This window comes from Hyaena hyaena, unplaced genomic scaffold (genome assembly GCF_003009895.1).
Source record: "Hyaena hyaena isolate Hyena2069 unplaced genomic scaffold, ASM300989v1 scaffold_1535, whole genome shotgun sequence".
In the NCBI taxonomy this organism is placed as follows: domain Eukaryota; kingdom Metazoa; phylum Chordata; class Mammalia; order Carnivora; family Hyaenidae; genus Hyaena; species Hyaena hyaena.
The window spans coordinates 104850-116840 of record NW_024082159.1 but is presented as its reverse complement, the minus strand read 5'-3'; the positions used below and the strand labels follow the sequence as shown (position 1 = coordinate 116840).

The window sequence follows — 11991 nt, the reverse complement described above, 5'->3', positions numbered from 1 at the left end:
ACATCAGTTTAAAAAAGTAAAACTGAAGTAATAAACCTTCTTAAAAACATCCTACTATTGGGGTACTTGGGTGGTTCAGTCAGTTGAGCTTATGATTCTTGATTTTGACTCAGGTCATGATCTCAGGGTCATGATCTCAGGATCGTGAAATTGGGCCTGGTGAGAGAGAGATTCTCTCTCCTCTCTCTCTGCCCCTGGCCCACTTACGTTCCCATGCATGTGTGCATTCTCTCTCTCTCTCTCTCTCTCTCTCTCTCTCAAAACAAAAACATCCTGATGTCATAAATCCTGATTTTTAACTACAATAAAGATGTTCAAACTGCTTATCAAGAAAGCCTATTTTAATCCTTTTAAGAGAAGCAATCAAACATTATTCTTCAAATAATTACCAATATATATCCAGATAGCGTTACTTTTCATTGGCCTAATTGCAGAGTCATAATGTGTATGGAAAAGTATCTCAACTCCAGAATCAAGTATAAATAACATTACTGAGACCCTAGTAAGAAGATAAACTATAGCTAAGAACGATCTAAGACATACAAATTAATAAGTACATAAGACACATGTAATTAAATATGCGTCATTGGTGTTTTAGAAAATGTTTTAGAATATGTTTAAGTGTAAGTTTGGCAATAAAGTTTTTAATCACAGTGGGGAATGTTTCGTCTGCAGTTCATGACTGTGAAGTATTCGGAAGAATCTCCCCTACTAACTTATCATTACACTATACACTATACGTTCCTAAGGGACTTTCATTACTCAAATCACAAGTGAAGTTTGAAGTTTAAAAACAAGTGGTTTCTAAGATGTATTATTTAGATAAACAAGTTTTAATAAATTAAATAGTTTTTTAAAGTCAACTTTCTACCTCACTTCTTGCATTACTCTGGTTCATTCATTCTTTCTCAACACCTCGGTTGGAGGAAAGTTACCTGGTAAGCTGTCTATAGTTTCTTCTGATTAGGTCTGAGCCTTTGATCATCTTGTTTTTATTTGGTTGTAGTACTTTACCTTTGAAATATAAGGCCCCAGGGATACTATGAAATATAATGCAAAATCCTTTGGGGCATTTGGGTGTTCCTTTGGGGCATTCCACCCTTGTGGACATAGACCCCAAATGTACTGAGTATAAGGCTATGAGTAAGGAAATTAAATTCTTGTGGACTATTTTATGTAATAGTAAAAGAGGCTGTGGTAGTCAGGGTCTTCAAAGAAGCAGATACTGAGATAGAATTAAAAGTCCAAGGATTTTAGTAGGAGAAACAGTTGTGCTTGTGTAAGAGAAAATAGACAAGGAGTCAGAAGAAGCGAGAAGTGCCACTAAATCACAAGGCAAGTCTGAACGCAAGTGAAGAAGAGAGGAAGTAAAGATGGGAAAAAGACCTAGTTCAGTCTATGATGAGTTCAATAAGGTTACCAGGAGGCACTTGAGCCAAAATTAGCCATCAAAGGAATCCAGTGCCTAAGAGAGATAGTCGTACCTTGGTCTCCCTGCTGTGCTCAGTCATTAGCTGTGAGCAGTCTGTGGGGAGCATGACCTTGATATGAACGAGGAAATGTATTTCAGCAGGGACAATTTGCACATGTATACTCCCAATGCTTGGAGCTTTGAAAGGCTTGTTTTCCTGGCCACAACAGGTACCATGCCAACCTCATCCCCTTGGTCCATAGAGATATACGTTCTTGAGAAAGGAAGATGGAGCCATGTATTGGCTCTTGTTTTAAAACACGCAGCAAACTTAGAAGACACCTTACCAACCGTGACTGAGTTTTCTTTCATATAGCCTTTCTAAGATTTGATCAGGGTGATTGCTTCTGAATGTTGGGGCAAATAGTGAAGCCAATCATTTCTGTGGTTTGGAGGAAATTGTTACTATTCCTTTGCCATTTAATGCATTTCTTGGTAGCGACAATGTTTGATGGGATATCACGTTCATGAAAAAGGCTACATCTGCAGGTGCTGACAAGAAAAAGCTGGTAGGAAATGAGTAGATAAACCAAATAAATTTCCCAAAATGTACTTATTTTTTTGAAAGAAAGCCATTAACTTTATAGTTTTGAATCAGTAAGAAGTAGTCTAAATTATGGTGTACCTGGGTGGCTCAGTCAGTTAAGCATTCCACTTCAGCTCAGGTCATGATCTCACGGTTTGTGGGTTTGAGCCCTGTGTGGGGCTCTGTGCTGACAGCTAGCTCAGAGCCTGGAGCCTGCTTCAGATTCTGTGTCTCCCTCTCTCCCTGACCCTCCCCTGCTCACACTGTCTCCGTCTCTCTCAGAAATAAATAAAAAACATTAAAAAAATAAAAAGAAGTAGCCTAATCACCCTGCTACCTAAGCAATTACAATCCTCCCAGAAAATGATGGCGTATCAGAGGCACAGTTGTGATCTCTGTTGTTGGGAATTGGGAAGTAGTGAAATTAATCTTGGAGAAGAAAACCATGTTGTCAAGTGATTCCAGCTGTTATAGCCATTTGTGCAAGGGCCTGTTAAGCATAAACTGGAGTGTGTTGAGAAAGAGGTGGACTAACATTCACAGAGAATGTCACTTCAACCACTTGATTAACAGCAGCCTCCCAATCAATATATGCATGTGTGGGTAGAGTCATGTACATATATGTGAACACAAAGGGTTTACAACATCTTCTAAATAAAATCTATGACTTGCAGGTACAGTGAAATCAAACAGTCTCTCAGTCTCCTCCACAAACTCAGTGATATTGAAACACACTGCTTACCCCTCAAAGGGTACAACCACTTCATGCCAGTGTGAGTCTGTTCAACAGTACAGATTTTTGAGGATACAAAATATTTTTCTTTTTTAAAAATGTTTATTTATTTTTGAAAGACAGAGCATGAGCGGGGGAGGGGTAGAGAGAGAAGGAGGCACAAAATCTAAAGCAGGCTCCTGGCTCTGAGATGTCAGCACAGAGCCTGACATGGGGTTCGAACCCACAAATAGTGAGACCTGAGCTGAAGTTGGATGCTTAACCAACTGAGCCACGTAGGTGGCCAAGAATACAAAATTGTTTTCAATGCAAACTGACTCCCTCCATTTTATTCCTCGAGATGAAAGTTACTATTTTCTGCATCTTTTCTCCAAATGTCTATCTGTAATGGGTTCATTCATGATCTCCACCTTGTAGATTCTCAATACCTTCCCCCCCCAGACAAAAAAAAATGATTTAAAAGTGATGAATTGGGATCCCTTCCCATGTATCTTCCAATATATAACATATCTTCCATATATAACAATATGACTTCTGGGTCTGGGTGAATAGTGATTGGCTCTACACCTGGTCCCACTGAACCTACTAAAAGATGCATTCAGGCCAAAATCATCATTGATGTGGTTTGCATTACAGTCCTGGCAAGTATGTACCTTGGCTGTTTTCCATCTCTGCAGATTAGTGTCAGTTCAGAACCATATCTAACAACCCACAGAAGATATGGGTACTTCTGTTTTCCTAACGTGGGATTACCATCATAAATGGCTGCAAGCCATTCACAAGAAGGCTTGGAGGACAACAGACGGTGTAAATCTTGGCTAAGTTTCAGGAGCTTTCCTCAGAGTAAACTTTCCTAACCATAAGTCAGTGTTTTCAGTGGCTGTAAACTAGCTTAATTCAGAGAATTATGGAAGTCGTATTTCCCTATTAGAACATCCTGAAATCATTTTTATCCAAGTAAAAATAAAATACTTTTATTTACAAGACAAATTTGGTTTGTCTGCCTTGGTTGGTTTGCCATCAACTTCACTTCTTAAGAACCACCTAATCCATGAGACATTGCCACAAATGTGTGAGCAAAATACTCGGCTACCACCTAGAGTTTGTAGTATATTGGGAAATTCCTTCTTTCTTGTCTCTGAGAGTTATTCACTGCAATATGGTTCCTGGCTACCTGTTTGTGTTTTAGTATATGTGCTGCCGAAGCGAGCACTACCTGTTTGTGTTTTAGTTAGAGTCTATGTTTAAATTGCAGCACAAGCCAAATCACCACGTGATATTTATAATGTCTATTTGCATGCCCCTGTGCCACAGGAAAAAAAAAAAAACGCCTTGCCCTCTATCTGTCCTTTCCATGATGCCACTGGGTGATCTTTTAATTAAATTTGATGTCACTGGATGCAATAATTACCTTCATCCCATTTCCCATCCTAATGGGTTTATATAGCCAACCTTCAAATATATGAACAATCCAATCCCAATTGAATTATCTCCTGGAACTACTTTTAGGAACAGTATCTGGAAAGTAACAGATGGACACTTAAACTGATGCATTCGGGGTCAGTTTAAAAAGGGATTATTACAAAGACATGCATGTAGTATAGGGAACTCCCAAGGAATAGTGTGCTAACTCTAAAACCAGTAACTTCTGAGAGCTATCACCTTTTTTATTTTTGCATGAAGACAGAAAAGTCTCGAGCAATGGAGGGAGGGCTTTGAAATGGGTCACCTGGCAAGAACTATGATCTAGATCCAGGGATACATCTGGCTGTGGCATCTTTACAAGAAAGAAGACTGGAGAAAACTACTCAGACCTCACTCTCTCCCCCACCAATGATAAACACTGGTTAAATCCACTAAGTAGACAGATACCAAAGGAGCCCACTGATGCAGTTAACATAGCTGAGTATCCTAGGGCAAAGAGGAGGTTAAAAAGATGGCAAATGGATTTGGAAGGACAGAAGAAAGGTCTTTAACACTTAACAAAAACATCAGTATTGTTTAACATAGGTGCTTTAATAGGCAGATATATGTATTTGAATATATATTTTTATATGTAATATATGTGAACATATAGGCTTAGTTTGGCTCCACACAAATCAAGAGAAAATGAGAATGCAAATTATGACTGATTACATTTTCACCAGGGAATCACAGTCTCACAAAATGAATTCTCCATTATTAAATAAGATCCAATGTGTCAACACATAATTTTGTTTAATTGTCTTGTTAGTTATTTCCCAAGTTTATGAAATCCTGAGAGGTTGCAGGAATCTACAGCTCTGGGGATCCAGAAAGTGATATAAAAGTTCCTGAGGTAAGCAAATTTGAATTCTGTGGAAATGATGGTGTCGCTGATAATTTTGGGTAAGTTGTCCGATCCAGATGTTAGAGGTAGATGGAAATTTTCACTTGCTTCTCACAACCAGGACAAAGGTCATGTGCATGCCAAGATATCATAAATGTTAAGGAAAAAGCCTCTTTTGAAATATCTTCACATCTTCTTTGCCACAACCCAAAGGAGAGCTCAGTTATCTCCGCCTTACATCAGAAGAAATTGAGGCTTTACAATATTGACTAGTAATGGAGAACTTGAATACTTGTTAATCTCCTGAAAGTCAAATGCTTTTTCCATGACATCCTGGGTATGAGCATTCAGCTCTGATTTTAAAGTCATGCTTCCTCTCCATCATGACATTAGGACAGAAAATCTATTGCTGACATCAAAAACACCTTCATAGACCCACTCCATTTAGGCAACTATTTGGGAAGGCTTTTTTTGTAAGTGGATTTATTTGTTTCTTTCTATTTATGTTTGCAAAGAAAAAGGCAGGGATTGCTGGTGCCAGAAAATGTATGTGGGAATATCAAACAATTCTGCTGATGGTTTTAGAGTGAAATGACATAATTAGAAGCCACCCAGAAAAGCAATTCTACTGTTTTTTTTCCAACTTGGGGCTGCTCATTCATTCATTCACTCATTCAATATTTATTGTGTGTCTATTATATGCCAGATATTATTCTAGGCACGAGGTGTATAATAATGAATGAAACAGACAAAAATTCTTCTCTCATGGAGTTTACATCCTAATGGGCTTTTATCTTTGTGTGGCCCCCATGACCCTATAGACCCATGAAAAGTGGACATTTACCACTCAGATATTCACCACTTATTTTCTATTTCTTCACGTTTTCCTGGAGGAATCCTACAAAAGTCACAAAGTGGGGTGCCTGAGTGGCTCAGTCAGCTGAGTGTCCACCTTCGGCTGGGGTCATGATCTCATGGTTCTTGGGTTCAAGGCCCACATCAGGCTTTGTGCTGACAGCTTTGAGTCTGAAGCCTATTTCAGATTCTGTATGTGTCTCTCTCTCTGTCCCTCCCCTGCTCGCATTTTCTGTCTCTCTCTCAAAAATCAAATAAATAAACATTAAAAAGAAATAAAGGTACAAAAGTCACCACATAAAACACAGAGCTGTGGAGTGGAGTTTCTTGCCAGAGGGATAATGTCTTTTAAGGAACATTTTTGGAATGTGTGGTTGGATTTTTACTGTCGCAAAGATCACAAGCCCTATTTAATATGCAGTAGACAGGATGAACATGTTTTGCATGTATGGGGAAGTCCCAGCCCAAAAAATGTCCCACTCTTTACATCCAGTGTCTTGATGGACATTTGTGCTTTGAAAAACAATCTGTATAATTATGTCAGTTTAAAATCTACCCCACTTTACAAGCATACACTATATTTTGCAATGTTTTACTGTAAATCAACTTGCCTAAGAATTCAATATTGAGTAAAGATTGTCATTAATTTTGTTTGGAACTTTATCAAGAATTATTCACCTTGTCAGAAAAATCTTATCACTAATGGAAAAGTTGCTCTTGATATCTGAGTCACTAATACATATGTGATGATTCTATTTCACCAAGTATCCCAGCATTTACGTACTCAAGTTCACTTTATTTTAGAATAAATCCTATAATTATTATCATATAATAGTTACATTATGAGCTACTTTTCTTTATTTGCCACTTTACATTTGAATTAGGATATTTTATATACATATAGACACATACATTGTAGGTAGGTTATATTAACTATACATTTCTTTTTAAGACCATAAAGGAAGTATTTTTAAATGTTTGTGATAAAGTGGAAGTTTCTGAATGTGATACAATTGAGAATTATTACCACAAACAATATCAAGCTGAGATAAGTGTCTTTTTAAGCATTGTACGTGGCGAGTTTTAAAAGCTGGAGAATGATGTTAAGTCCCAGGCTTTTAGACCTAAAAGACTTACAATGACATCACATATTTTGTTATTTGACATAACCAGATGGATTAATTTATTGATCTCCACTCTGAAATTTCTCTCGGATTCTCAACTTGTTTCTCTCACAGGAACTTACGATACATGTACTCTTTCACAATAACATAGGAGAGATCTTCCTCTGTGATTGTGGAAGAAAACTGTGTAGGAGAGGCAAAATTTTACTTTAGGTTTTGGATGGGCTTGAGAATTAAATTGGCATAAGACAGATTGACAGGAGAAAACCATACATATGTGTTTAATATAAATATTATGTGATATGGGAGTGCTCATAAGAAAATGAAGATCTCAAGAAGTCAGATAACTTAATTTTTTTATATGCACGTTTGAACAAAGAGAAGCAACTGTGGAAGACTAACTAAAATGTATGGGGAGACTGAAGGAAGATAAAAATTATTTTATTTTTTAAATGTTTATTTACTTACTTTGAGGGGGGTGAGGGGCACAGAGAGAAGGAGAGAGAATCTTAAGCAAGCTCTGTGCTGACAACAAAGACTCCAACCTGAGGCTCAATCTCACAAACCGTGAGATCATGACCTGAGCTGAAATCAGGAGTCAAATGTTTAGCCGACTGAGCCACTCAGGGGCCCCAAGAAGTATTTTAAAGAGAAAAGCTAAGAGCAATTTCAAAACTTACTATAAGCTTAGAGTAGTTAATACAGTGAGGTCCTGGCATAAAGATCAGTAGAAAAGAATGGAGAAACCAGAAATAAATCTTTACACTATGGTTTTGGTAGGTAGGGTAAGGTCTCCCCAGAATGCCCATGTTCTAATCCCTGGAATCCATGAATATGTTAGATTACACGGAAGTGGAAACTAAGGTTGCAAATCACCTGACTTTAAAATAGGTTATCCTGATTTTCTCACCACTACTGTCAGGTTTGCCATCATTTGACCTTCTACATGACAGTTCTTCATAATTCCTATAATCATTTTTAAAACTTTTTACTGCTTATTGGCTATGCTGTGTATAGAAGTTGTACATTAAACACACCCTCATTTTTCTTAAGTACAGAATTTTTAGTTTCTTTTTCATGATGTGCTAACTACAAAGTGATGGTAGATTTAAATAATTTTTTTATTAGGGCCATATCCTCCCTCCAAACAAGAAAAAAATACAAAAAAAAAAAAGAGGGTAATGGACAAGTTTCTGTATGTATAAAGTCATGATGTATTTCAAGAGAGCAGCTGATCACAATTTGCTTCATGAATCTCACCTCAAGATGTGGAAATGGTTGCATAGTGATTTATTTAGAAGATGGCTACTAATACAGACAAAGAAGAAAAAAATATGCAACTAAAAGGAAAAAACACAGGAAAAAGTTTTCAATGTTGAGAATCCATATTTGTATATCAAGATAAGATAGTTTTAAAAAAGTAGAGGAAAAAACTTTATGTAAATTCCTCCTTTTCCTCTGCCTTAATAATTAGTATTTATTCAGTAAAAAATCTAAATAATTAATTAAAAAAGAAATTGTCCTGGATAATCACCTATGCTGAATGTAATCACAAGAGTTCTTAAAAGTGAAAAGAAACAGAAGCGTTGAGAGCCAAAGGAAGATGTAACTATAGAAGACTGACCATACAGATACAACGGTACTGACATTGAAGATGGAGAAGAGGAACCATGAATCAAGGAATGTTGGCCATCTCTAGAAGCTGAAAGAGACAAGGAAATTGATCCTCCCTTACAGCCTCCAGAAAGGAATACAGCCTTACCAACCTCTTGATTTTAGCCCACTTGGATGGAGCCATGTTGGATTTCTTTATAACCTAAAAAAGTGTAAAATAATATATTTTTGTTGTTTAAAGTCATTAAGTGTGGAGTAATTTGCTATAAGCACAATAGGAAACAGATAATGGTGAACAGATTTTTGACAAGGGTACCAAGGCAATTCAGTGTGTGGGGGAAATAGTCTTTTCAACAAACACTGTTGGGACTAGATATACATACTCAAAAGAATGAAATTGGACTCCTACTTCACACCATATACAAACATTAACTCAAAATGGATCATTGACCTAAATGTAAGAACTAAAACTAAAACACTTTGGATAAAACAGAGCAAGCTGCTATGAATTTGGGTTAGGCAATGGTTTCTTAAATAAGGCACTAAGAGCAAACAAGAAGAAAAAAGATAAATTGGACTTTATCAAATTTAAAAACTATTGTACAACAATAAACTATTTGTAAATAAATAAATAAATAAATAAATAAATAAATAAAATTAATTTTAAAAAAACTATTGTACATCAAGGAAGACCATCAAGAAAATAAAAAGATAACACAGATTGTGGGAAAATGTATTCGCATATCATATATCTGATAAAAGACTTGTATCCAGAATATATAAGAAGTATTACAATTCAACAATGAAAAGACTAAAAAACTGAATTAACAGATGAGCAAAGATTTGAATATTTTCTTTCTCCAAAGAAGATAAATAGCCAATAAGCTCTTGAAAAGGTGCTTAACATCATTAGTCATTAAGAAAATGTAAATCAAAACCACAATAGTATACCACATTACACCTAATAAGATTGCTAAAATCAAAAAGACAATAATTTGTATCAGAATAAGAAAAAATTGGAATGCATATGTGGTTGAAAAATGGTAGGGCTACTTTGAGAGACAGTTTTGTAGTTTCTTAGGATGTTAAATATAGATACAGCATGTGACTCAGCAATTCTACTCCTAGGTATCTACTCAGAATAAATGAAAACATGTGTATATAAAAGTTCTACAAGAAGGTTCATAGCAACCTTATTCATAATTGGCAAAAATTTACAAACAGTAAAACGTACATCAATTGATGAATGGATAAAATTATATGGTATATCCATATAAAGGAATATTATTTGGCAATAAAAACAAAGTAATAATACATGCTACCACACTAATGAAAAAGAAAAATATGCCAAAATGCCATATTTTGGGGTAGCATAGTGTGCCACCTTTCAAATGTCACCACCTTCCAAACCCCGGGGACTTCCTCATTTCTCATGGACTTTGAACAACTTATCCATTTGAAAAGAATGTTTCTTCTCACTGATAAGTTTAATTAGCTCCTCTCTCAATTCATTTTCACTCCACCATCCAGTTTTATATTCTTAATATTTCTAAAATTAACTGAAAATATTTCTACACTTATTTGTTTATTTATTATGTATGTTTCCCTTCAAAATAAAGTCTGCATTAGAATAAGGGTCAGCCCTATTGTCCTCATTGCTATACCCCAGTGCTTAGATGGCACTTGTGGCTCAACAACTATTTTCTTAAAAAATGAGTAAATCCCCAAGATCGCTCAAGCTTTCCTATTGTTAAATTCATTTCATTGAAATGAATATGTTGAGAGTCAAAAACTCCGGTCAACTGCCCAAGCCAGGCAAGATTCCTGCTCTGATATCCCTTAGCCTAAAATCCATAACCTTGACCACAACTCATAGGTCTATCACAGAGAATGAGCTCCCTTAGTATTGGTTGAGGGTATTGAATTATTCACTCTTTCATTTGTAGGTGATATATCTTTACGCCATGGAGAGAAGCAATCATACAGTGACTGAGTTCATTCTGGTGGGCTTCACCACAGACCCAACAATGCAGATGGTCCTGTTCGTCGTATTCCTTGGTGTGTACTCTCTGACTATGGTAGGAAATACCACCCTCATAGTATTAATCTGTAATGACTCCCGGCTGCACACACCCATGTATTTTTTCATTGGTAATCTGTCTTTTCTGGATCTCTGGTATTCCTCTGTCTACACCCCAAAGATCCTCATGACCTGCATCTCTGAAGACAAAAGCATCTCCTTTGCTGGCTGTGTCTGTCAGTTCTTCTTCTCTGCTGGCCTGGCATATAGTGAGTGTTACCTGTTGGCTGCCATGGCTTATGACCGCTATGCGGCCATTTCCAACCCTCTGCTTTATGCTCAGGCTATGTCAAGGAGATTGTGCATCTGTTTGGTTATATATTCCTATACTGGAGGTTTTGCCAATGCAGTAATACTCACCAGCAACACTTTCACATTGGATTTTTGTGGTGACAATGTCATCGATGACTTTTTCTGTGATGTCCCACCCTTGGTGAAGTTGGCATGTGATGTTAAGGAGAGCTACCAGGCTGTGCTCTACTTCCTCCTGGCCTCCAACGTCATCACCCCCACGATGCTCATCCTCGCCTCCTACCTGTTCATCATCGCTGCCATCTTAAGGATCCGCTCCACCCAGGGCCGCCGCAAGGCCTTCTCCACCTGCTCCTCCCACCTGGTCTCTGTCACCTTGTACTATGGCTCCATTCTCTACATCTATTCTCGCCCAAGTTCCAGCTATTCCCTTGAGAGGGACAAAATGGTGTCCACATTTTATACTGTGCTCTTCCCCATGTTGAACCCCATGATCTACAGTCTGAGGAATAAGGATGTGAAAGAGGCCCTGAAAAAACTCTTTCAGTTCACCCGTTCGGAAGTCTGAATTGACATCAATTTCTCCAATCAGTGCTCAGGGGAAAACGCATTGCCTCAGCGGAAGCTTGAGGAATTGACTTTAAAAAAACAAAAACCAAAAACCATACCAAACAAAACAAAACAAGGGGCACCTGGGTGTCTCAATTGGCTAAGTGTCCCACTTTGGTTCAAGTCATGATCTCACCATTCTTGGGTTCTAATCACACAAACATGGAGCCTGCTTCAGATTCTGGGTGTCCCCCTCTCTCTTTGCTCCTTCCTGGCTTGTGCTTTTTCTCTCTCCCTCAAAAATACATATTAGAAAAAAATTTTAAACACAAAACAAAATAAAACAAAGAAACCACCTTTGTTTTCTATCCAAAGCAATCTAGTGAAAAAGTTATATTTATATTAGTTTGATTTACTCTAGTGATTGGACTATATATTATAAAATATTGATTCAATCTAATATTAATATAGATTTTTTT

The 11991-nt window shown here is 37.1% G+C and overlaps 1 protein-coding gene across 1 annotated transcript; it reads left to right on the top strand.

Annotated features, from left to right (window-relative positions):
• Positions 1–10595: 10595 nt before the first annotated feature.
• On the top strand, positions 10596–11531 carry LOC120225866 (olfactory receptor 1013-like). The gene has a single exon (XM_039224050.1). The coding sequence runs from the start codon at positions 10596–10598 to the stop codon at positions 11529–11531; it is 936 nt and encodes a 311-aa protein (XP_039079981.1).
• The last annotated feature ends 460 nt before the right edge of the window (positions 11532–11991 follow it).

Bases quoted from the DNA above. Each gene is read 5' to 3' on its own strand.
- LOC120225866 (XM_039224050.1), top strand. From the start codon at position 10,596: ATGGAGAGAAGCAATCATACAGTGACTGAGTTCATTCTGGTGGGCTTC.